The 25790-nt window shown below is 42.2% G+C and overlaps 1 protein-coding gene across 13 annotated transcripts in view; it reads right to left on the bottom strand.

Annotated features, from left to right (window-relative positions):
• The window catches only part of ASAP1 (ArfGAP with SH3 domain, ankyrin repeat and PH domain 1), a 350901-nt gene that overhangs the window by 112078 nt on the left and 213033 nt on the right, over positions 1 to 25790 (bottom strand). For all 13 annotated transcript variants that reach the window (XM_067711252.1, XM_067711247.1, XM_067711248.1 and 10 more), the window contains one exon: positions 10871 to 11016. In XM_067711252.1, coding sequence (XP_067567353.1) covers positions 10871 to 11016 — 146 coding nt within the window. The remainder of the gene's footprint in view (positions 1 to 10870; positions 11017 to 25790) is intronic.

Below are 25790 nucleotides of genomic sequence, written 5' to 3'. Positions count from 1 at the left end.
GCTATATATAGATAAGGCAGAAACAGTACTGCTCACCAAATACTCCATTTGTTCCCTTCCACCTCCTGGGCCCCTGCAAATGGGGCCAGGAACACAGTTTAAACCAAAGAACTAATCTACCAGGGAAAGCTGCGACACGTCTTCATCTGATTCTACAGTTTCTCTCGTCCTCTGCACAGCCAACCTTGCTGAAACAGAGGAGCCTCCCTCTGCCTCGGTCTCTGAATCACACTGTTACTACAGAGTAGACCCCCTCCACAGACACGGGACAGGAGGAGGAAATAAACCTTTACTATGTTAAGCCATGGAGACACGGGGGTTAATTTATTACTGCAGCACATCCTCGCCTATCCTAGCTAATACAACAAGCAAAGCGATTAAAACAGCGCCCGGCATGTAGCAGGCACACCACAAAACACTCATTGTCATTACTATTTGTATAGTAAACATTAACCATAAAAATTATGAAAACTTTACCTGCCTGAAGGCTCTGAGGATAAGATCAGGTCCATTTTTGTTTAAAAGAGATACTGATAAGCAACTGTTAGGGGCATCCTAAAGCAGCCAGCACCAACCAGAGACTCCCTCCTCCACACTCAGTCCTCTCCTCCGGCTAGTGAGACTCCCTCCTCCAACAAGCGCTAATTTCTTTCTCCCCCTTTCCTCTTCTCCTCCTTTTCCTTCCGTCTTCTCTCACAGATCCACAGCTCTAAAAACGTTAAGTCTTTCAAGCATCAAAATGCTGTTCTGTGAGTCTGTTTCAAGTGGAGTTAACACCTGACAGCCACATAGCCACAATCACACACATTTCAAATGAAAAGTGTTATTCACTGCAAGTAAAACTCACAAGATGAAAATCAATCCTATTTCAAATGCATTATTTGAACTTCCTATTTAAAACACTTTTAATGTAAATCCTTAAAAGAAGAAAAAAAAAGGAAAAACAAAACATGTTAAAATTTGGCCTGGGGATACCAGGATTTCTGTATATTGAATGTATTTAAGACAAGGTACACCTGTACTAATGACTGTACAATTCAAATCCTATAAGGGAATTATGGTTTAGTTATACAGTGAAATACTATGCAGCCTGTTAAAGTGATTCTGCAATTTTATCTGTATGGTCATGGAGAGCTAACAAGCTTTATAAACAAGCCTGCATGTAAAGCAATTATACTCCAATAGAGATGTTAAAAAACAAAACAAAACAAAACAGAACACTAACTGGAAAAGACATACGCACGCCCATGTTCACTGCAGAATTATATATAATAGCCAAGACATGGAAGCAACCTAAGTGTCCATCAGTGGATCAATGGATAAAGAAAATGTGGCAGATAGACAGATAGTGGAATATTATTCAGCACACACAAAAAAGGAAATCTTTCCATTTGCAACAACATGGGTAGACCTTGAAGGCATTATGCTAAGTGAGAAGTCAGACAGAGAAAGACAAATACCATATGATCCCACTTACATGTGGAATCTAAAAAAATTAAAACCAGCAAACTCATAGATACGGAGAAGATATTGGTGGTTGCCAGAGCTTGCGGATAGGGGGTGGGCAAAATGGGTGAAGGGGGTTAAAGATACAAACTTCCAGTTATAAAATAACTAAGTCATGCATATATACACTACCAAACGTAAGGTAGATAGCTAGTAGGAAGCAGCCGCATAGCACAGGGAGATCAGTTCGGTGCTTTGTGACCACCTAGAGGGGTGGGATAGGAAGGGTGGGAGGGAGGGAGACGCAAGAGGGAAGAGATATGGGGATATATATCTGTATGTATAGCTGATTCACTTTGTTATAAAGCAGAAACTAACACACCATTGTAAAGCAATTATACTCCAATAAAGATGTTAAAATAAATAAATAAAAACAAGTCTTCAAAATATATGTATAACACAAGCTTGTTTAAAAAAACAAAACTGATTTGGTAGCAAAACCTGACCTGACCTGAATTCACTTGGTGGTTAGCTTGGACTTGAATTGAGGTGGGACTCCTCACTTATCCCACTTCATGTAACTATTCACCTGAGAAGTCACTAGGGGGCATTGCATAATATATGGCATATGCACCCTGTCAACCTTCTGGAATCTATAAAGTTCTGGATTTTGAAAAACATCTAACCCCAAGGGTTCTGGATAAGAGACTGTGGAGTTGGATGTTACACACACACACGTGTGTGTGTTAGTGTATAAATTATCAGTATCTCTATGTATAAATCTATGAAACTGTTTCAAAGGACAAACTATAATATTAGTATTCACAGAAGTTAGAATTATGTAATGATCTTTATTTAAAATTTCTGAAATTTTTCTAGTAAACACATACAACTTTTATAACAGAAAGGAAAAAGAAAGCCTTCTCCTTCTTACCCATCCTCCCATTCATATGGACAGATCTCATTTCATGAAATGTCCTACACTACTAATTGGCAATGAAGCATGTCAGGACATAAGGGGATGGCTGGCAGATCAAAAGGTGAAACCTTCCAATTACGGATTACCGTTCTGCAAAATGATGAGGTTTTAAAAATGTATCATATAACCCAGAGCACCCAGGGGCTACCAGTTTACTACTGAGGAGACCCAGGCTTTCAGCACTTTTCGACGTTTCAAAGAAGAACTGGAGAAATAATCTGTTTGCTACAAACCTAGAGCCAATCTGCACATTTCCAACCATTCTCATTTGAAGGGGGAAAAAAGAAGAAAAATTAAAAAACAATCCTTAACTCAAACCACAAGAGCCTGCAGTCAGAGACTGCAAACAGGAAATGCTACGCAGCTGGAGAAATCTCGGCTTTGCTGAAACAGCTCTGAAGCAATATCTGCCCTCTAACTGCTAGAGGAGGTGCAGGCTCTTACGCGAGCTACAGCGTTGTCCAAAGGCCTAGGGGAGAGAAGGAAGCAGAGGCACAGAGAGTCCCGGCTGGACTGGAATCCTCCTGGGCACCTACTATTTCAAAACAGCTTTCACATATATTTCTAAAACTGCTGCTACATTGAGGCTCTCAGGGTATGGTTTAAACGGTTTTCCTGTGCCCACTGAGAATCTATTTCAATCTACTCCTTTCCCGTCCCATTTTTGTGGTTTGATAATTAAATGGATGCAATGCTCTGCTGACTCCCTAACTTCTTCGTCAGGATCACAGGATGATGGCCTGACACTGGGGTGTAGAGCAGACCCAGCACTGTTCAGCAAGTAATGACTTTACTGCTTTCCTTGTAACAGTTAACAAAAAGGAAAAAGAAAAAAAAGACTGAACATAATTTTGGTACTATATATTTAATCAAGTAAAAATATTTAGAAACAGCTAAAATTCAAGATCACCCTGTTTTTCTTCTTTTTTTTCTTTTCTTACAAGGAAGGCTTAATCATTAATACATTAACTAAAGGGCATTTGTAAGTAGAAGGAACCAAATGTATAATGGCACGGAAGCAAGAAACAGCCGATGCTCCAGCAACAACAAATCATTTGCTGTGTCTGGAGCTGACTGATTACGAAGGCATCTTTGAACTGAAGGAAGGACGAGTCCAGAGAGACTGGTACATCAACTAAAGAAATATTTCTAACATTTTTTTAAAATGCTACTATCTACTAAGCAGATTATGAACTAAACCTACAAAAGATACTTCACAGAAAAGCCCACACGCTTAAAACCTTGCCAGAAACATATTAAAAACATCAGCAAAATAGATCCACATTTCTCTGGCCTCTCACCACTAAAAGGCAGCATTCCCCAGACATATTCAAACATGATGAACGGATTCACTTCTGGGAGGAAACAGCTAATCACCTTTTGAGAATAGTGACCACACAGAGGTCTTTAACTAGAGGTAAAAATTCAAAAGACAGAGAAAGACTGGTTTAGAAAACCTGCAACAGTTAAGAGGAAGTAGGAAGTGGTCTAAAGGAATAGTAGAGGTGAGAGTTTGGTTTTTGGTCTGTGCACTTGTTATATTCTGAAACTGTTATATAACAACAGCTATATTATTAAAGACGTTCCCCAACAATAGCTATATTATTAAAGACTTTTTCCAACTTTCTCTCCCTGACTAGAATCTGATACTTTATTTTTATTAACCTTATTATTAAAAAAAAATTATAGACTCACAAAAAGTTGCAGAAATAGTACAGAGAGTTTCCTTGTACCCATCGACCCACTTCTCTCAAGAGTAATATGTTTCGTGTGCTATAAACCACATTATCAAAACCCGGAAATCAACATTGGCACAAGATGATCAACCAGGCTCCAGGCTTTACTTGAATTTCACCAGTTTTCGCACGCACTTATTTTTTGGTACGTCTCTGTGTATATTTCTATGACATTTTACCACATGTATAGATATGGTACAGCTATACCACAGTCAAGACAGAGAACTGTTCCGTCAACACAAAGGAACTCCCTTGGGTTCTTCCTTTATAGTTAACACCCTTGCCCCTGCCTCCAACCCCTGTTCTCTATCTCTGTAATTTTGGATGATTTAGACTTAACTCAGAAAAATACATAAATGGCAAAGTTATCCTGTTAAAAGTCACTGTTTTATGGAACTTCTTATTTTTACTTTGAGACGTCAGAAGCCCACAGTGGTAGAAAGAACACGAAAGAAAGAAACAAAAGACCTTCCTGTATGTACTTGGGTAGTTCCCACTGGACAGGCAAGTCCCCGATCCTATTCCTGCCCCAGTACCTAGATTCCCAGGTGCTGACAGCAAGCAGATATCTCAGCACTGGCTCTCACAACAGGGAAGGGACGAGGCTGAACTGTCAGGGATGAGAGCTCTATCAGAGGGGGTTCTTTGGAAAGTCACATTCTCTGGAACTTCTAGTGAATAACTTTGTCCCAAACAGGAAAAGTGCATATGCTCTAATGCTGACACTAAGTGAAATCCACAGAAACACAAAGTTGCTTAGGACATGTGATTTCATCTATGTGAGGGGAAAAGTGCAGAAAAAGAGGACCAGAAAGACAAACCCGAAATATCAATGAAGGCTCTCTCAGGGTAAGAAGGATATAAAAGAGAACCTGCAATTTTCTCTTTGAATTCTAAAATTTCCCAACTAGGCAGGTGTTTCATTTTATAATCAGAAAAAAATACAAAAAGTCTCTGCAGTGGCCATTAATGCCACAGTGGTATTAACATTAATGTAGTTTACTAATATGGTAACAATCCACTGTGCGTGACTCAAGGAATTTGCAGTTTATAATGTTTCTCACATGGGTCATAGGATCTGATTCTCACATAAGCAACAGGGTAGGAAGGGAGGTACTTTTCCCCCATTCTTCCAGGGAGGAAATTCATGCTTATAAGTTAGGCGAAGTTAACCTTATGGCACTCAGTCCTTATGTCAAAGGACATAACAAAGTCTTTGATTTCTGATGACAGTGGTTCTCAAGTCCCCAAGGTCGAAAGTATTTTCATAATACTACTAAGAAGTTTTAGCTGACCTTTTCACTGTCTTGACACTTGCACTGATAGTGCAAAAATAATGAAGGTAAAACTGCTGGTGCATTAGTGTGATGCAAGGTATTGCCACAAACTGTAGTCACTCTCTTCCTCATGGTCATGCTCTTGCAGTAAAAAAATAAAATAAAATAAAAGGCTATCTTCATTTAAGAATGTCCACCATGAAACAGTAGAAATGACTGATTTTATTACCTATCAACCCTTGAGTATATCGTTTTAATATTCTCTTTGATGAAATACGATGCATAGGAAGTAAAGAACTTCCAAGGCATGCCGAAATAGATGCTTATCTTGAGAGAGCACACGTATGCAGTTTTTCAAGTTGCAAGTTGGACTGGCTGGTTTTGTTAGTTTTCTACTGGAACACCACTTTTTTCCTTGAAAGAGTGACTGACAACTGTGGTACTGAGACCTGGGTATTTGGCAAACATTTTCTTGAAAATGAATTACTCATCACTACAAGGTGAACAAGTGACAATATTTGTTGCTAATGATAAAACTGGAGCTTTCAGAGAAAAGTTAAAATTTTGGAAAACCTCTGTCACCGTGAGCTTGACAGTTTCCAAATCCTTAAAGTTAATTTATATGGTTTCAGATTCATACTGCTACTAACTTTTAAGGAACTACCATCACGTTTTGACATAGTATCAAATAAAATTATTGATAATTACCCGAAAAGGCTCTTGAAGTACTTTTCTCTCTTCCCAATATATAGACCTGTATGAGACTGTAATTTTTTGTCTACTTCAAGCAAAACAACGTATTGCAACAAAATGAATTAATACATTAAAAAGTTCCTCAGTTTTAAATTCTAAGATGGTAAACATGGATAGAAAGAGTCCACATAAACACAAACTCTTTGGTGTTCTCAAACATTTTTAAGATTGGGGTCCTAACACCCAAGTTTGAGAACTACTGGCTAACACTCTTCCAATATAATATATGTAATTCACTAATGAGGGAAACCCAAAGGAAAAAGTAGAGAAGGTAGTACTTTGCAAGCTAAAGAGAAACAGGAGTTGGACGACTACTGGTACAGGTTCCAGTCACCATGTCAGATGGGCCGTTAGCACCCACAGTCTATAGAGGCAACATCACGCCTTCTGTAATTTGTGGACGCAGCACTGATGACTCCACGTGAGCGTGATCCACAGTCAGGGAACTTGAGCGCAAGCCCTAATTCCACTACTTCCCAGGCATGTTATTTTTTGAAGATTTGATGCACTTATTTGCAAAATGGGATATGACTATCCGTACCTGCCATTACACGGCGGGCTGCCATAAAGATCAAGCAAGAAGATGTAAGTAATAATAAAAGCTTGTATTTGTTAAGCAAATTGCATAGGTCAGGTACTACGCTTGGTGATTTACTTCCAGGATCTTGATCAAGTCCCACCACTACCAAGAAACAGATACTATAATTTCTTTTTACGGATAAGGAAACTAGCATTAGAGAAGTTAAAGTGATTTGCCTTAGGCTAGAAAGCTGGGCGCTGGGAGTTGGGAGTCCAGGTCTGATAGTGACCAAAACCTATATTCCTCCCACCACTTACAATGCACGAACTCTCCCATCCTGTATTATGGCCTTTTTATAAAAACTGTTTTCTAGGCAGTAAGCAAAGCAAGTTTCTTTAAACCTGGCTCAGTGCATGACCCTCTGTGCAGTCCTCAGATGTCTATTAGTTACAGGTTAGGGACTTTCCTGGTGGTGCAGTGCATAAGACTCTGCGCTCCCAATGCAGGGGGCCCGTGTTCAATCCCTCATCAGGGAACTAGATCCCACACACATGCCACAACTAAGGAGGCCGCCTGCCACAACTAAGACCCAGTGCAACCAAAAAAAAAGCTCAGAGATGCAAGAGGTTAGAAGCTGGCTAATAAAAAGCCAGCCTCGGTCCATGTGAAGTTAACACCAACATCTGGGCAGCTCCTGGGAGTTTGCATGTAACCTCTCACTTGATCATCGTACCTTCCACGCTCATTGAATGTTTAGAAAAACAAACATCTAAATGGTGACTGAGAGTCACCAGCACTTAGTACACTGATGTTTTTCAGGACCAACCCTTCAGAAACTCCCAAACACAATATACTTATAATACTGATTGCTTAAAAGTAACACGACTAATAAAAGTTTTCCCTACCTAGAGTCAGTCAAAAGCAGAGCACTAGGGGCTTCCCTGGTGGCGCAGTGGTTGGGAGTCCGCCTGCCGATGCGGGGGACACGGGTTCGTGCCCCGGTCCGGGAGGATCCCGCATGCCGCGGAGCGGCTGGGCCCGTGAGCCATGGCCGCTGGGCCTGCGCGTCCGGAGCCTGTGCTCCGCAATGGGAGAGGCCACGGCAGTGAGAGGCCCGCGTACCGCAAAAAAAAAAAACCCCCCCAAAAACAAAAAAAGCAGAGCACTAGACCTGACCCCAAAACCGACCCTTTCTTCCATGAAAATAAATAATACTTTAATGTAAACTATTAAAATACCCATCGTGAGCAATATCTTAATTAGAAAATGACATTTTTCAGGATTGACCATAGACCTCAACACAACAGACATTTGGATATTTGCCGGTTCAACTGAGGATACAATTTAGGAAGTCTAAAATATACCAAGGTACCTTTTTTAAAATCTTACTTTCTAAATTTCAACTGTATCCATTACTGCTTAATGTTTCCAGCCTTCACTAGCCTAAGAGAATAGGATTTTCAAGAATCTCCTGAGAAAAACAGCTTCCCAGGGGGGGTGCTCCCCCAAACTCATCTGGGGCCTGAAGGTGCTTGCAACTGACTCAGAAACCCCTCCCTGCCCGAGGGGATTGGCTTCCTCTCCGCCCTCTGCTCTGGGGCGTGACCCCGTGAATCTTCCTGGTTTGCTCTTCCCTTTCCTGGCAAAACATGAAAAGGGAAGCAGTAAGCTGCCGGCTGTTGTCGGGTCTTACGAACTCCTGGGACTGACTTTATTCAATCAGAAGAGTGTTCCCTTAGTAACCAGCTACAATACACACTGATTCTTCTAACCTGCTCCCTCACTGGAAATGCCACCACCTTCTCTTTTCTTGGCCGGGCCGCATGGCTTGCGGTATCTCAGGTGCCCAACCAGGGACTGAACCCGGGCCACGGCAGTGAAAGCCCAGAATCCTAACCAACTAGGCCACCAGGGGACTCCCTGCCACCACCTTCTTTTAAGGGAAAATGTTTTTGTTTTTTAAATTAATTGAATGAAATCTTCCAGCAATTTCTTTTCTTTCTTTCTTAGAAGGAGGAGGCCTGCAGCTTGGGGTATGTTTAGGGAAAGAAGACAACCAGAGCCAAGGTGCCAGGCAGTGCAGAGTAGGCTGGGAAAGACGATGGATGCAGCGACGGAATGCTGGGCTCACACCTCCTTACCGACAGCACGCCCGAACAAGTCACAGACATAATCTCAGTGTGCCTCAGTGCGCACATCCTGGTTAAAGGTAAACCCACCACAGGGCTGTTGTGAATCTGTTGTGAATTGTTGAATGATAAATCCACACAAAGCACACTGCCAGGTTCCTCAGAGCGTTCAGTGACTACCAGCTGTTTCCGTAGTTATTAGTTCTGTAGCTACAGTTGTTTCTGTAGTTCCATACAGAGCTAAGCAAACATAGACAACGACTGATGCTTGAATGGCCACTGACTCGTGTGGACGGCATGAAATCCACACACGAATCCCTGCACACGGAAGGAACCTACAGGGTAGGGAAGTGTGGAAATGGACTGGCCCAGGAAACGTGGAAGTAATGGCTACTGACTTAAGCCACATACATTTGGTCTCCTGGAAACTAAAGGTTAGCAAGATATTCCTGTGAAAACGCCCATCTCAGGGAAAACAGAACGTCCTCCCTCACTAGTAGCCGTTTACCAGTTATTACCGAAGCGAACTGTCAGAATCTTCTTTCACTTCTTTTCTTCCCACCATAGTACCTCTGAGCAATGCCACCCACAAAAAGGCAGGCAGCACCCAGAGGAAGGAGAAATGGGAGGCCTCATCTGAATCAAAGAGATTCACATAATCTAAGATTTACAGAAATATCATGGGTTTGTCAAATAAACCCCAAAGTGTAGGAATACATAGGCCCTAAGTTAAATACCATCCTTTCTCAAATTTCTGAAAAGAAGACATATTTCTATTTTTAGCCTTTATTTTCTTTAAGATTAGCTGTCACTGTGTAAGACTAATTCAGTGGCATAAACTATCAAACAGAATTAAATTGTCAGGGAGACAGACACATACATATATTTATCTAGTGGGATAAGAAAAAAAAAGAATATTCTGATTGGTCAAATAACCAGGTTAATTTACTATAGAAAGGTAGTCTTTATTTTCCAATAGGGTGCGTTCACATCTGGAAGACAGCCATTTGTACCAAGTAGATTTGTGACACGAGTCTCACGAAAGACCACAGACGCCTATTTGATATGAGTAACTGACCCAGGGTCAAGACATCTTAAGCTTGAGTTCTGGATCTTTAAAGGAGGCAAAGATGCAATGCTGAGACTGGCGAGAGGAAGAGGAGGAAACAGCTCCTCTCTTTCAGGAAGGAGCCTACAAAAGTATGATATACTTTTCCTTTGGCATCTTTCAACCTCCCACTGCTCCTATCTCTTGGGACTTAGGGGAAGACAGACTTGATTAAATTAACTCACACACAAGTGTGGTAGCTGTGCTACACAGAACGAACCTTTCTTGACATGAACGCAGCGTGAGGGTGAGGGAGGGTAGTGGGCACAATTTGGGGACACCCAGACAACACTGCCTGCCCAATGGGTCTCCCCACCTCCATCTGTGTCTGCTCCTAGGTCAGCAGCTCCAGTGTCTCAGATTTTTAGGGATTCTTCTTGTCATCATCTACTTCTGAAACCACAGATTCCCCAAATCTTAAAATCTTTTTTCTTGGGAGGGTGTTAAAAGGATATGGGGAGTTGGGAGAGGTTAATTATTTGTAAATCAGCGACCAAAATGCATGCTGGTCTTCACACAAGTGAAGGGTGACATGTATGTCTGAAACAAAAAAAATCATCAAACTTTCAACTAATTACTCTTTCAACTAATTAAAATGCAAGAGTTACTAAAACTTATCTAAACAAACACAAAAGCAAAACAATGGGAGAATGTGGAAAAGAATTCAGGTTAACAAGTTTCTCTCAGATTCAAAAAACCTACCCTGCTATCAGCTGGGCCGGAGGTACAAACTCTAGGCATTTCACAGTGACAGTTTCCTTAAATGTGACTCCATACCGAGGACTAAAAAGACTTTTATTTTTATTTTTTGCCCTCAGGATCAAGTGTTGGGAGAAGACTATTATATTGTTCTCTTTGTGATCTTACTATACCTTGATCAGGCTGTAATTAAAAAATACATATATTTTATGAAATGGCTTACCAGATTTTTCAGCAGTGTGGACAGTTCCTTTGTAAGAGTAGAAAACTTGACAAAAGCGGTGCCAAGATCTGGGTTGTCTCGACTTAAAAAATTACTCCCAAACTTATCAAGAACTTGTGCATAGTTTTCTTCATTTTGTACATGATCTGAAAAGAAGAAGAAAAAGGAGTCTGAGCTACTATTTGCCACAATGACAAGTTACTCTGAACATCGATCACTAGAAACTCTCAAAAGGAAAGCAAAGAAACTCCATCAATTCTTTATTGAACATGTCTACAAGGTGGTTAGCAGTGCGCTGAGTGGTCTCACTCACTCTATCAAAGGCGGTTTCCACTTTTTCTATCAGAGCACTGAGTTCATTTATATCCCAACTAATCCACAGACTCACCAAACATTGAGGGGTCAAATTATCACCACATTTTCAAGCAATTAAAAAACTATGATCGTCAGGAAACAAGGAGAAAATTCTCCTTAGAAAAATCAACCTTGGAATGCAAAAGAAAAATCCACGTGTTCTAACATGTTTCTTTCTCTGCAATTAATTCTGATTTCCTTTAATTTTGTCTAAGACCCAGTCCGAGGAACAGCATTCATACAATGCTTTTTCACACATCATCTCTTGATGCAAAATGTGCAGGTGTAGATCAGACAGATCTAGAGTTCAAGATTGGTTTCACTACCTATGAGCTTGCTACCTTAAGTTTTTTAACTTCCGTGGCTATTATCCTAGCTGGCACATGAAAGGTATCAATACAATATCTGTGAATAAATTTCCCCATTCTGAGCTTTGGTTTTCTGATCTATGAGATGGAGACCAATATTTACAAGACTGTGGTGCTGATGAGTTGATAAAAAATATACAAAGGTTTCTCAATAGAGTGAATGCTCCATAAGTAACAATAATTCCTTCCTCAAAACACTTTCTCTACTTGGCTTCCAGGATATCACACTCTCTTGACTCTTCCCACCTCATGGCTGTTCCTCTCCATCATCGTCTTTGCTGGTTCTTCATCTCCCTGGCCTCAAGTCTTTGGGCCTTTATTCTTCTATACTGACGCCCACTCTCATGGGATCTCACCTAATCTTATGGCTTTAAGTAATTTCTATTAGCTGACAACTCCCAAACTGATATTCCCAGCCCAGATCCAACCCTGAATGCAGACATATATCAAGTGCCTGTTCAGTATCTCCTAGTGCTCAATCTTAACTTGCTAAAAACAAACCCTGATGCTCTGCCCCAACTCTCTTTTTTCTACAGTGCCTCCATTTCTCAGTGGGTTAATGGCAAATACATTCTTATAGTTGTTCAGGCTGAAACCCATCAAGTCATACCTGATTTTCCCTTCTCATACCCCAGATGCAATCCACTGGCCTTTACCTTTAAAAATATTACTGAAATCTGACGGCTCACCACCCACATGACTACCAACCTTATCCAACATCATCTCTTGCCTCCATCACTGCAAACCCTCCTGCAAAAAAGTTCCTTTGTTGCAGCTCTTGCTCCCCTACAGGCCGTTTCCAGTACAGCACCCAGTGTGATTCTGGTAAACTGTGCATCTCATCTCGTGACTCTCGGGGCAGACACTGCTATTCATCATGGCTATCCAGGTTCCCAACCCTTGCAGGCTTATGGGAAGGGATAGTGCACATCCCCACACCCTGAAGTAACAAGGCGCTGACCAAGGAAATACGAGTGGAGGTGGTGTGTACCACCTTCACGTGGCAGCATCTCAGATGCCCGTGCTCAGCTGTACACGGCTCTCTTCCTTTGTGGTGGAGTACAGGGAAGCATGAATTTACACAGAGGCCCATAGTAGGTGTAGGATATTTATTAAACAAATAAATGAACAAAAAAGTATCTATCAAAATCATACCTTTAAGGGCTTAATTCATACAACAGCTCTTTCTTTTCAAAGCCTTCCCTTAGTTGGCAATAATCTTTCTTTGCCCATAATTCTCTGTACCTCTACTGCAGTATTTTCCACTACATCATACATTTGTGTAAGTACAGCTCTTTCCCTGCCACCAGACCATGAGAAGCAGGGGCTCCCTCTGGCTCACCTCTGCATCCTCACACAACAAACACCACTGCATGTGTTTCAGTGAGCTCGGCTTATGAAGCTAGCTTTACTGAGCTGCTGACTTGGATTCGTCGATTTCCCCTTCAGGAATTTAAGAAGCATTCACTTCTTAAGTCTCCTAGGTTGTTCAGTAATTGAACAACAAATAATTTAAAAATATTGCACTCTCAAACACACCCTCAATAACTGCATGGGAGCAACGGTATGAGCCTGGACTGGGGAACGTCCCAGGAAGAAGTCGAAATACGACGAAGGTAACAAGCGTCACAGCGTCCAATGAAATGAAATGAGGCCCTAGCAACCTTCTAATCATTGCCACATTAAAAATGCATGGTGCCTACAGTGGATGTCAGCATTTCAGGCTGAGATATTAAAAAAGATAAAAATGCAGCTCCGGTTACCGCCCAGGTTCACTCTGAGAAGCGGCTCAGAGAAACACAAAGGAAAGGCCACATCAGCTGCACAGGCAGGATGCACACCTTTGATGTCCCTCATAAGCTGGACCCACCCTGATACCTTCTGTCTCAGGCCAAAGGGCCTCACCCTGCCCCGGAGAACCCCACTCCACCTGCCACCCTTTCCTGCTTCTGGAGGCCAGCGAAAAAGGGGTTCAGCTGCCTGTTCATTTCAACTGCTTTCGAGGGAAGGGTCTCGGAGGTAAAACCTAAGTGGTAGGCTTTGTGTTCGTTTGCTTGAAGTTATAAAATATTTCAAATGATATATCAGAATCTTTAGTTAATAAAACACCCATGTACCCACTGGCCAGTTAAGAAATAAAATACTGCAGAGTGTGTCCTCTCTCTCCCACCTGCTACCCAATCCCAGTCTCTTCCCTCCTTCCCCAGACACAACCACTATCCTCAATTTGGATTTCCACGTAGGGTTAGAAAGTACTACGAGAAGCTCTCCTTTTATGAGGGACGACAGACTCATCAGAAAATAAGATGGACTTGGCCAAGGCAGGGAGAGAGGCCACAGGAAGTTGGCTGAGAACCTTCTCTGACCCAAATGCTTTTCACAATATCATATTTAACCTTCACCAGAACTCTGCAAGGGAAGAAGTATGCTTGTGGGGCAGATGAAACCTAAAATGTGGTGAGAGAGAGGCAAAAGGTGAGACTGGATACGTACAGGCTACATCATGTGTGCTGTATGTTTTGCCAATTCCACAACCGAAGAACCATATGCACACACGTAAGAGTGTGTGTGTATATGTATTAATCACGTTTATATATACACACATGTATAAAATTTCCTAGTGTAGTCGCCTGTTTTAAAATATGGCAGCTAATTTAGTGAGCTGTATCTTGGAATACTACTACTAATTCTCTTGAGGGGAGAAATGATGGGAGTTAAACATCAGGTGCTCGTGCCCGGCATGTGGCACGTGCGCCTAAGAGATCAGCTAATATTACCTCTATACCCATGATTAGTTATAATATAGAGATGCGTTTAATATCAAACAACATAGGGGCATACGTCTCACGTTTTAAGTCTTTTCTTACATACTGCGTTACAAAGGTAACAGTGACAATTCACTCGACAGATTATATAACTACACGCATCCCTTTGTACAAAATTAAGGGTTTACCAAGCAGGTCTTCAAAGGCACGGAGGGCAAGGAGAGGCCCCTGGCGGAGGCAGAGGCAGAAGGGAGGGACAGATTACAGAGCAGAGTAAGCAATGTGAAGGGAATGTTAGGGGAGGAGGTGGAGATAAAGGGCTCTGACTGGGAGCGCACCGCACGGGGGGGTGGGGGCGGGGGGGGGGGGAAGATGAGCTGTTTTAACATGCTTGCTACGCCCAAGTGCTAGATGACTTCAGGGAGCTGGTAAAGTAGGGGCTGGGGAAGCTGGCGAAGACAGAGATGGAATAAAAGGAAATAAAAAAATAGGGTGAGAGAGAAATCTGACCCATTCACAATGGAGACTCACGCTCTTCCAATATCTGTAGGGAATTTCTGGCATTCAGGGTACTGTTGCAAAGTGTAAGGCAGTAAGAGCGAGGTGACTCTTTTTAGTTCTAATAAAAGAACAAAATAGGGCTTCCCTGGTGGCGCAGTGGTTGAGAGTCCGCCTGCCGATGCAGGGGACGCGGGTTCGTGCCCCGGTCCGGGAAGATCCCACATGCTGCAGAGCGGCTGGGCCCGTGAGCCATGGCCGCTGAGCCTGCGCGTCCGGAGCCTGTGCTCCGCAATGGGAGAGGCCACAACAGTGAGAGGCCCACGTACCGCAATTAAAAAAAAAAAAATTTATAAATCTTTAGCTATATTATTAAATTAATAGATTATGACCTATTATCTGATAAAAGGAACTCATACAACTCAATAGCAAAAAAACCCCCAAATAACCCAATTAAAAAATGGGCAAAGAATCTGAATAGACTTTCTCTGAAGAAGACATACAAATAGCCATCAGGTACATTAAAAGGTTTTCAACATCACTGATCATTAGGGAAATGCAAATCAAAATCAGAACGAGGTATCACTTCACATCTGTTAGCATGTCTATTATCAAGAAAGACAAGAGACAACCGGTTATCTGTTCCCATAACTGCAGCTTAGCAGCAGGAGAATCACCCAGATAGGCCCAGTCAATGTATATAACCATGGAGATAATAAAATAAATGTTTCAAGCTACTATGTTTTGGGGTAGTTGGCTATTCAGTCATGAATAACAGAAACAATCATCTACATTGCTTTTCCTTCATCCCTTTATTTCTCTGTATTCGTTAATTTCTCAAATAATCATAGAATCTCAAAATAATCATAGAATCATAGAATCATCAAAATCAATTTAATTCACTTGAAATCTTGAAGAAAAAAAGAAGTCTACGAGATAAGTACTGTTATCACCCTTATTGTGTAGATACAAAAAACGTGCCCAAGGCCATACAGCTCATAAATAAGGGAAGTTAAATTAGGGTTTTTTAACCTCTGAGCTGAGGACTTTCCCCCATATCTTAAAGTGAGACAGACTCAGATTCCAATTCCAGGTCCATCACTTATACTTTGTGATTGCACTGATCCAGCAACTTCACTTTTTTCTAAACCTCATTCCCATCCTGTAAAATGGAGATAATAATGGCATTGACCTCACAGAGGTACTGCAGTGATTAAGTAAGATACTGAATGGTACACGATAGACTCAATAAATTTCTACAATGGCAAGGACAGTAACGATGGTGCACCAGCACGCTGGCCGTCCTGGGCCGGGCGGCAGGGGCTTCCGACAGTACTCTGAAATCAATGCGCCCACTCAGAGTTCACATTCCTAGCGGCTGGCAATAACAAGTGCCTTGGGAATACAGTAAAGTTCAATACTCTTTAAAAATACCTTGTATATTTCCCAATGAGGCCCTTCTCAGAATTTTCCAAAGCACAGCAATGATTAAACAGGCCTTTCTCTGAGGGGAACTTGCCTGACTGTCACCCTGTTAGACTTTACCCACCGCTGACTCTCTGACACTGTCCTTTATTAAGAACCAACTGTGTAGTGAGATCCATCACAGAGAATACCTTAAAATGCAAGACAGCTGTTTTACAGATAAGAAAAGGGAAACACAGTGGTGAAGCCAGGTTAGGACCCAACTTCATTTGATTCCAAACCCATCCTTTTCCACTGACAGACACGGGAATGTGTGCCACAAACACCTACGTGGAATCTACTACATGAAAGGCTTAATGATAAATAACAAGAAAGAAAGGGGAATCAGACCTCCTGGCCCATAACAATGACAATGATATAATTATCATAACAATACTTGTTAACAGTTATTAACTGCAATAATAACAATTAATTGTAGCTAAATTTTTTGGTGACTTAACGTGCCAGGAACTGTGTCAGGTATTCTTCCTGAGAATTCAATGCTCACAAGAACATGCTAACATTACCCCGTTTTTATATATGCAGAAACTGGTCTAGGGAGGTTAAACAAGTCGCCTCAGGTCACACAGCTAATAAGAGCTGATGACACGTGCTGACTGCAGAGCCTGTGCCTTCCCTCCTACCCACTGGGTCACGCTGCGCAGCTTATGGGATTTGAGTTCCCAGACCAGGGATGGAACCCAGGCCCTGGCAATGAGAGTGCTGAGTCCTAATCACTGGACCGCCAGGGAATTCCCCAAAGCCTATGCTATGAACCAATAGGCTTGGCTAAGTGTTGGATCCCCTAGATGTCTTCTAATTTTAGCCAGATGCCAAGTGATGGAGGGACCTGAAAACCTGGGCCTTAGTTCCAGCCTCTACCATACGACCCTGGTCAGGCGACTAAGGCTCTTAGGGGCTTTAATTTCATCTAGAAAACAGGTCTAATAATACCCACCCAGCCTACTCCTGGAGGCTGATTACTGAGAGGTAAAGATGTCATAATTACTGTGAAAGCTCTTTGGGGAGAACAGCAGCAGCAGTAGCAACAACAGAGAACACGAGAAAACCACAAAGGATTACTTCTGTTTAATGAGTATAAGGCTTGGAAGACACTCATAATAAATCCCTCCTAAAGAGCAGCCCCAACCTAATGTTCCTGGAGGCATCACCTGGTGGAGGGGCACCGTCCTGGGTGGGACAGAGACCTGGGTCTGAATCTCCCTCTGGCCCTGCCTGGCCATGTGTGACCTTGGAAAAGGCACCTAACTCTTCCGGGCTTCAGCTTCATACGTGAACTGTGATGGATAACATCTAGCAAGTACATACAAGTCCCTAAAAATATCTTCACTTTTATTACTTTCATTCACCCTGAGACCCAGGGTGAAGTTCTGATGTGATGGACATTCAAAGAGAATCCAAACATTATGGTATTTTTTGGAGGGTTCCAAGATATGTAAGACAACTGTGGATCAAATCCCAGATCTTCCATTTACCAGCCACGGATCTAGAGCAATTTCTATAGTGTCTCTGACTCTGCTTTCTTAACTGCAGTAATACCTACCTGATAGAGTTATTACGTGAAATGGATGAAAAAACCCTATAATGTGCCTCACTGTGCATCTGGCTTACGCTGTCTGTTCATGAAATGGGAGGTACCATCCCTCACTCCAAAGCAAGTCTCACTTCCTTAGTTTGCTATATTCTCTTTCCTGGGAGCCTAGCTTCTCTTCCAAGATCTTTATGCAAGTTATCTTCCATGCCAAGAATCCAGAGAAGCTTGTGTTTATCAGTTTACCCTCATGATCTTAGAGAAATCTTCAGGACAGCCTGAATATATGTATTATTATACTATAGTTATACAACCTAGCCCAAGTTCCCAGTCCACCAAGCTCCATCACAATTCCAGGCCTAGCCTGCCTCTTTCAAGGTCAAAAACAAGTGTGACCTCCAAGGCAAGCTTGTCATTCACTCTCAATCTCTTGCAATGTGTGGGTTCCCAGCCTTGTGTAATCTGTTGTTATACACCAAGTCCCCAGCGTTGAGCCTGGCACATAGTTAGTGCTCAGTAAAATGCTCACTGCATGTAGTGAATTTTCCTGGAACAAGTCTTCTTTCTTCCTACAAAAAAGACTCAGCATGGGCCATGGGACAAGGACGAAAAAACAATGAACTACAACTGCAATAATAAAGCCATGTAATACATGTCATAAATTATAGTGCTGGCATAGAGGGGCAAGTGATTCTTTTATACTATCCTACACATACTTTGTAGCACAAATCACACTTTCACAAATTTAATTTCATTTGTTTCTAAAATTACAAAAATAATTCATACCCTACTACAGAGACGTATAAAGATAAAAAGTATTATTTCTTTCCTTTTCTCCAATCATCTCCTTGAAACAAGCAAAGTTAATAATCTGTAGTGTAAACTTTCTCTATGCTTAAAAAATACACAAATAAGGATTTCTCCCCTTTTCTCACTTTTAAAAAAACAAATGTGGGGCTTCCCTGGTGGCGCAGTGGTTAAGAATCCGCCTGCCAATGCAGGGACACGGGTTCAAGCCCTGGTCCAGGAAGACCCCACGTGCCGCGGAGCAACTAAGCCCATGCGCCACAACTACTGAGGCTGTGCTCTAGAGCCTGCGAGCCACAACTACTGAAGCCCGCGCGCCTAGAGCCCGTGCTCCGCAACAAGAAGCCACTGCAATAAGAAGCCCACACACTGCAACGAAGAGTAGCCCCTCCTTGCCGCAACTAGAGAAAGACCGCGTGTAGCAACAAAGACCCAACACAGCCAAAAAACAAACAAATAAATAAATAATTAAAAAACAAATGTGGTATTACATATAAGACTCCATGGCTTGCTTTTTTCCTACTGAATAAAGATAGAGAAATTCAGTACAATTAAATCTAATTATTTTAATTGTGATTATATTCCATAATAAACTCTACCACAATTCATATAACTATCCCTCTACTGAGACACTTCCAATTTTTTGCCACCAAAAGCCAGTGCTGCAATAAATATTCTTATACATAAGCTCTTACGTGCTATCACTTTATCTCTGGAAGGATACATTCACAAAAGCAGAACTGTCGAGGGATAGGGTGTACATTTCAAATTTTAATTAATATTGCCATGTTCCTTCCAGAAGAGGTTGGTTGTAGCAAGTCACATCCCCAACAGCAATGCACACATGGAAGGGCGGCGCTCTCTATAAACTCATCAGCACATATGTCATTCTTCTTCTTTTTTTAAAAATTAATTAATTAATTAATTTTTGGCTGCATTGGGTCTTCGTTGCTGCGCGCGGGCTTTTCTCTAGTTGTGGCGAGTGGGGGCTACTCTTCGTTGCGGTGCGCGGGCTTCTCATTGCAGTGGCTTCTCTTGTTGTAGAGCACGGGCTCTAGATTGCAGGCTTCAGTAGTTGTGGCACGTGGGCTCAGTAGTTGTGGCTCGCGGGCTTAGTTGCTCCGCAGCATGTGGGATCTTCCCAGAGCAGGGCTCGAACCCATGTCCCCTGCATTGGCAGGCAGATTCTTAACCACTGCACCACCAGGGAAGCCCTGTCATTATTCTTTTTAATTCTTGCCACGTGGATGTGAAAAACTTGACTATAGTAAGCCTGAGTAACTTTTTGTAATTTTATTGTCCATTCACATTTCCTTTTCTGCCTGTTTACACACTTAGCCTGGTTTCCCATTGCTTGTCTTTTCCCTATTTGTAAAAAGACTGTCTTGCATACGGGATGGCAATCTTTGTTGCAAGTATTTTCTCCCATTTGTCTTTTTTTTTTTGGCTGTGCCACACGGTTTGCAGGATCCTAGTTCCCTGACCAGGGATCGAACCCAGGCCCTTGGCAGCGAGAGCGCAGATTCCCAACCACTGGACCACCAGGGAAGTCCCTCCCACTAGTCTTTTAACTTTCTGTATGGTGTCCTTTGCCATACAGAATATTTGAAATTTCAGAGTCAAATATACCAGTCTACTCAAAAGACTTTTGGGTTTCCTGCCTTGCTTCTACTCCTAAACCCTTCTAACGTTCAGTATTTTTTCTAAACATTGAAATCTTTAATCTAATGCAATTCATCTGTTCACACAGCAGGAAGAAGGGTTCTAATGTTAGATAAAGTATGTCCTAAACCTTCTAGTATTTAGTTCAGTTTTATTTTCTTTTTAATATTTAAATACTCAATCCATCAGCAATGGGTGTATTCACATGGCATGAGGAAGAGTTCTAATTTATTTCCTTTCTGCTGTATGAAAATACATTGCTTATTTAACATGGCCTGTTGTAGATATCCATTCAATATTGGATAAATCAATGAACATGTGGTAAAACTTGGATGGGGCAGGTTGGGTTTCATAAGAGACGGTAACTGAGCAGCAACCTGAAGAATAAATAGTTGGTTAACAAGTCAACTTGGGGTAAAGCACCTTCCAAGTAAGAGGTAACAGCCTACCATCAAGGCACCATCAAGTACCCAGGGGTTAAGAAGAGACTAACTTGGGGCCTTGGGTCTCTCCAGAGCTCACCATCTTCAGTCTAGAACCAGGCAGGTGAAGTTTAAAAGCACTGCCCTCTGGGCTTCCCTGGTGGCACAGTGGTTGAGAGTCTGCCTGCCGGTGCAGGGGACACTGGTTCGTGCCCCGGAACGGGAAGATCGCACATGCCGCGGAGCGGCTGGGCCCGTGAGCCATAGCCGCTGAGCCTGCGCGTCCGGAGCCTGTGCTCCGCAACGGGAGAGGCCACAACAGTGAGAGGCCTGCGTACCACAAAAAAAAAAAAAAAAAAAAAAAAAAGCACTGCCCTCCGTTCCTGTTCATTGTCATACTGGGGCTCAGATCGCTTTTGCCACACCAATCCATAAAGCCAGCAACACCTACCCTGTGACACTGAAAACAACCAGTTTTAATTTTACAAGACACTGTGTTATCGGGGGATCAGGGCTGGATTTAGAGTCCAGAGTCTGTTTTTTTCTGAGATACAACATCTACTTTACTGTGAGAAGTTATTTCACATCCCTGGGCCTCCGTTTTCCCATTTGTTCCCACACCCACTCCCTGCACCGGTCTATTGTTAAGATTAAAGGTATCACCCTTGGAGGCAGAAAGCCCTGTGCACATTTTTTTTAATTGCTTTTCTCCATACCACTTTGGATGATTCACTACTCTGATCTGTCAAGGTCATTTTGAATTTGAATTTGTTCTTTCAAAGTTCTAGCCAAGCTTCTGCAAGAATCTGCCCCAGCCCCTGGGGTTGTTATCTGGAAACTCAGCGTGCAGACTCCCATTTCCGCAGCACTGACAAATCCATTAACTAACAGAACCCCGAGAAAAGATGCCTGCAGAGTTCCACGAGGCTATTACTCAGCATTTAAATGGCACGTGACCATCACTCCATTAGAGCAGAAGCAGAAATGTTCCCTATCCTGGCTCCATTATTGAGGCTTCCTAACTGCCAGATCAAATACACATCACACTTTGGTTTGTTGATGGCTTCTGAGGTAACTTCAGATCTGGCCCCTAAAAGAGCTAGAAAGGAGACAAGCAATTCCTCTCCTGCTCCCGTCTCCCACAGCATGAGTGCCCATCATCCCGTGGAGCCAAGTGTTCTTATAAAAAGATGTACTTTAAAAATATGGCTCCAAAAAAAAACATGGCTTCACATTTTACTGTTAGTTCATTAACTTTCATCAAGCACCCATACTGAGATACAAAGATTACTTAGGTCATCACGTATGTGCCCTTGGGTGCATCCCTTAGTTGTTCTGAGCTTTAGCTTCCTGGTTAATAAATTACGTGGAATTTAGGGGCTCCAAAAGCCCCTAAAATTGACTGGAAAATCCTGCCTTGCAAGTTTTGTTTTTGTTTTTCATTCAGGAGAAGATCCATTTTTCTCCGATTATAAAGGCATCTATGATCCCAGAAAGTTCAGAATCACAGAGGAAATGTTAGCTGAATCCAAGGACAAAGCTTCTTACCCTGGACGGGTGCAGAGAGTCCAGCCAGTTGAAGGAAGGGCAGCAGCACACGTGCACAGATGAGATCAAGGGGGCTGAGCTGGCCTCTGGTTTCAGTCACTGGGGAAAAGCATTACTTGTTGGGTCCCATGAACTCCCCTTAGGGTACGTATTGTGCATTTTAGGCTGCAAAAGAACCTTCATGTCATTTTATAACCACTAACTCATACACAGACATGGTAGGGATCATCTTTTCTGTTTCCTAGATATTAAAATGAGGTTCTAAGGAACGAAGGGGCTTGCTAGGAAATGTGCAGCTGCTTCTAGCCGGGGCAGAGGCCACATCCCAGCCCTCCTGCCTGTGGCCCCTCCTCACTGTGCATGCAGCACAGCAGGATACAGCAGGACTCTTCTCTCCATCCCAGAACTCCTGGAAAAGGCATCACTCCAAGGGCAGACAAAGCAGAGGAGGAGGTATGCGGAATTACCCATGTGCCGGGTGCCGCCTAAGGGTGCCGCCTGTGATTGAGAATGCACACACAAAAAAGAGTTTAAAAAGAAACATGGCCAATTAGTATTTTCTTCTTTTAGCTCGTTCGAATATTCTACAGCAAACATGTTAATACACATTGTACTTCCACATGGGAAAAAAAAATCAAATAGAAAATGCCATTTAAAAAAAATCAGCCCCAGGTGTTCCAGAGTAGCAGCCCCTGCGAGTCTCCGCAGAGAAAAAGTGTATGTTAGATCAATTATCTGAGACGTGGAAGAATACCCTTCTGTTGCCTGTGAATGCAAGCGACAAACTATCCCTGCAAAGTCATCCTCTGACAGCCCCTGAGCGTTCTGTCTTACAGGATTGATTACCAATGAAAAACACTTCAGAATCAAGTGCTGCAACCTGCCTGATTTCCATACCCTAACAGGGTATCAGAAAAATCAATAAGTAGTTATCTTTCCGGGTTAAAGACTCATCTGGAAAGTCCCTCCAGTCCTGGAAACAGACACTTTAGAATTCTTGTCCACTCCTAAACCACAAATGGAATTCAACTCATGGACGACTGCTTTCCGGAGGTTATCACAGAGCTTGGCTGCCGTCAGATGGTGTGTAATGTGACGCAGAGCATGGCTGCCGTCAGATGGTGTGTAATGTGACGCAGAGCATGGCTGCCGTCAGATGGTGTGTAATGTGAAGAGCCGTGATGCAGCTGCTTCACGTGTGCTACCCCAGGTGGTCGGAGGAGCGTGTATGAAAAAGGGAGGGTTTAAGCAAACCTGGGGAAAATACCATACACAGAAATAAAACCAAAGACCCTGGCTTTCCTGCAGACTCTGACAGTTTAAGTGAAATATCTTTATACAGGAAAAAACAATCCGAATTGTATGAGATATAAACCATCCAAGTGGTCAAAATGCAGTTTGCAGCAAAGAGGCAGCAAGGTATAGGCAGGCTGTAGAATCCTAACTGCAATGGTCTGTCCAAAGGAGAAAGGTGGTCTTGAAAAGAAACTACAGATAATCATTAACCTGAATCCTTAAACAGTAAATAGGCTTAGCGAGAAGGACTGAAAAACACAAATGGGGTTACACATCTGTGCCTTTAATTGATGAGATTTAACTTAGAAGATCTGAAAGAAAAAGAGAGAGAGAGGGCCCCCATTCCACTCAATGAGCATGTGTCCCTGGAGCGGGAAGGGCTCCTACAGGAAGGCCGATACTATGTAAAAACGCTGCATGTTATATTTTAAGTGTACTTTACAGACCATCCAAGGATTTTCAAGGCTTATTTTGACCCCATAGGTTACTTTCCATTCATGCAGACTTTAAAATCTAACTTCAAATAAAGTGTGCCTATAGGTAACTATATTTGACTTTGCAATAAAACTGTAAGCTCAAGAGTGCAGAAATCACTTATTTTTATTACTTTCATTACCTTTTACTTATCCCGTTCATCTTATTACCCACTCACCTCTCTGGCACTTAATAAATAGTTTTGACTGAATAAATGAAATGCCAATTTTCAACTCCACTAACCTCAGTTGAAGGTATACCTTCAACTCTTAAGTCACTTGTCATGATCTGTCATCCATTATCTATTTATTTAAGTCCAAATGCCCTAAAACTTAGTAACCACCTGTGAGCCAAGAGTGTTCTGTCAATCCCTTCCAGCTATATGCTCAATATGTGCTTAATAAATGAATTGCTCATATATAGTGTTTATAATTAAAGGCCTGCAGTTGATAACATGACAGAGTAACTTGTACCAGGCTAATGCTCCTGTCATTAACATTGATAAACGATGGACAAAATATAAAAAATAACAACCATCGGAAGCCACTGGAGAGCAAGCAAAGGCATGAAGAAACAGGCAGGGATATTTCACCCTTCAAGGAAGGGAACGCTTCTGGGGAAGAGCATCTTTAACTGGCTTTTCTCCTGCTGGCAGACCTCAGTCCATGCTGGGCAAGGAGAACAGAACTCCAGCAGAAAGTGGCATCTCACTGAGCTAAGATGTCAGAGGTCAGGATTGCGTTAGCAGCTGGAAATTGAGCGGGGGGATCTTAGAAAGGTGGAAGTCAGAGAAAGGAGAGCCCGCACATCTGTATATACTCTCCCTTCAAACCCTTAGGCTGACCCTGAACTGCACATGCATGAATGCTATTCCAAGAAGCCCTGTGGAAAACAGCACCTTAGACTCAGCTGTTTTCAGCCACTTCCCAATGCTGAGAAAAGGATGGAATTCAAGTCCTACAAAGTTAGCAGGGCTTGGTGAACACTGTGGGCTGAAGTCCCAGAGGATCATTCCGTAGGAGTCCGGAGCATGGAACAGGACTAAGGGCTATAGCCTAGGAGTATGAGCAAAACTACAATAAACTCACCCTAAGAAAGCCTTTTACAGGACCAGGGTGATGGCGACCACCAGCAACTTCACTGTGTACTAAAAGAAACACACTTCATAGACAGATAACAACCCAGCGTCTCTACAGCATGTAATTCACCACGTCTACCATGCAAACAGAAACTACTGGACACGCAAAGAAACAGAAGACATGTAGCCAAAAATCAAGAGAGAAACGTCAAGCGAAACAGAACCAGAGATGACAACCCCGATGTTGGATTTAGTATGTAACAACTTCAAAAATAAACATTACAAATATATTCAAGAATCTACAGGAAAAGTTGGACAAAATGGGTGTAGAGATGAAGAACTTCAGAGGAGATAAAAATTCTACAAAAGGACTAAATGGAATCCAAGGACTAAAAACTACAGTATTGAAATAAAAAATTAATTGGGTGAGACTAATAGCAGACTGAAAAGCAGACTGCAGAAGAAAGAAGCAGTAAACTTGAAGACAGGTAAGAAGAAATTACCCTAACTGAAACACAAAGTGTATAAAGACCAAAAATAAACAAATAAGAGTCTTAATGACCTGTGGTGACAATATCTAACACAAATGTTACTGGAATCTCAGAAAGATAAAAGAATATAAGAATAAATAA

This window comes from Pseudorca crassidens, chromosome 17, assembly GCF_039906515.1.
Source record: "Pseudorca crassidens isolate mPseCra1 chromosome 17, mPseCra1.hap1, whole genome shotgun sequence".
Lineage (NCBI taxonomy): Eukaryota > Metazoa > Chordata > Mammalia > Artiodactyla > Delphinidae > Pseudorca > Pseudorca crassidens.
Note: the sequence above shows the minus strand (reverse complement) of the source record. Positions and strands in the feature narration are given on the sequence as shown.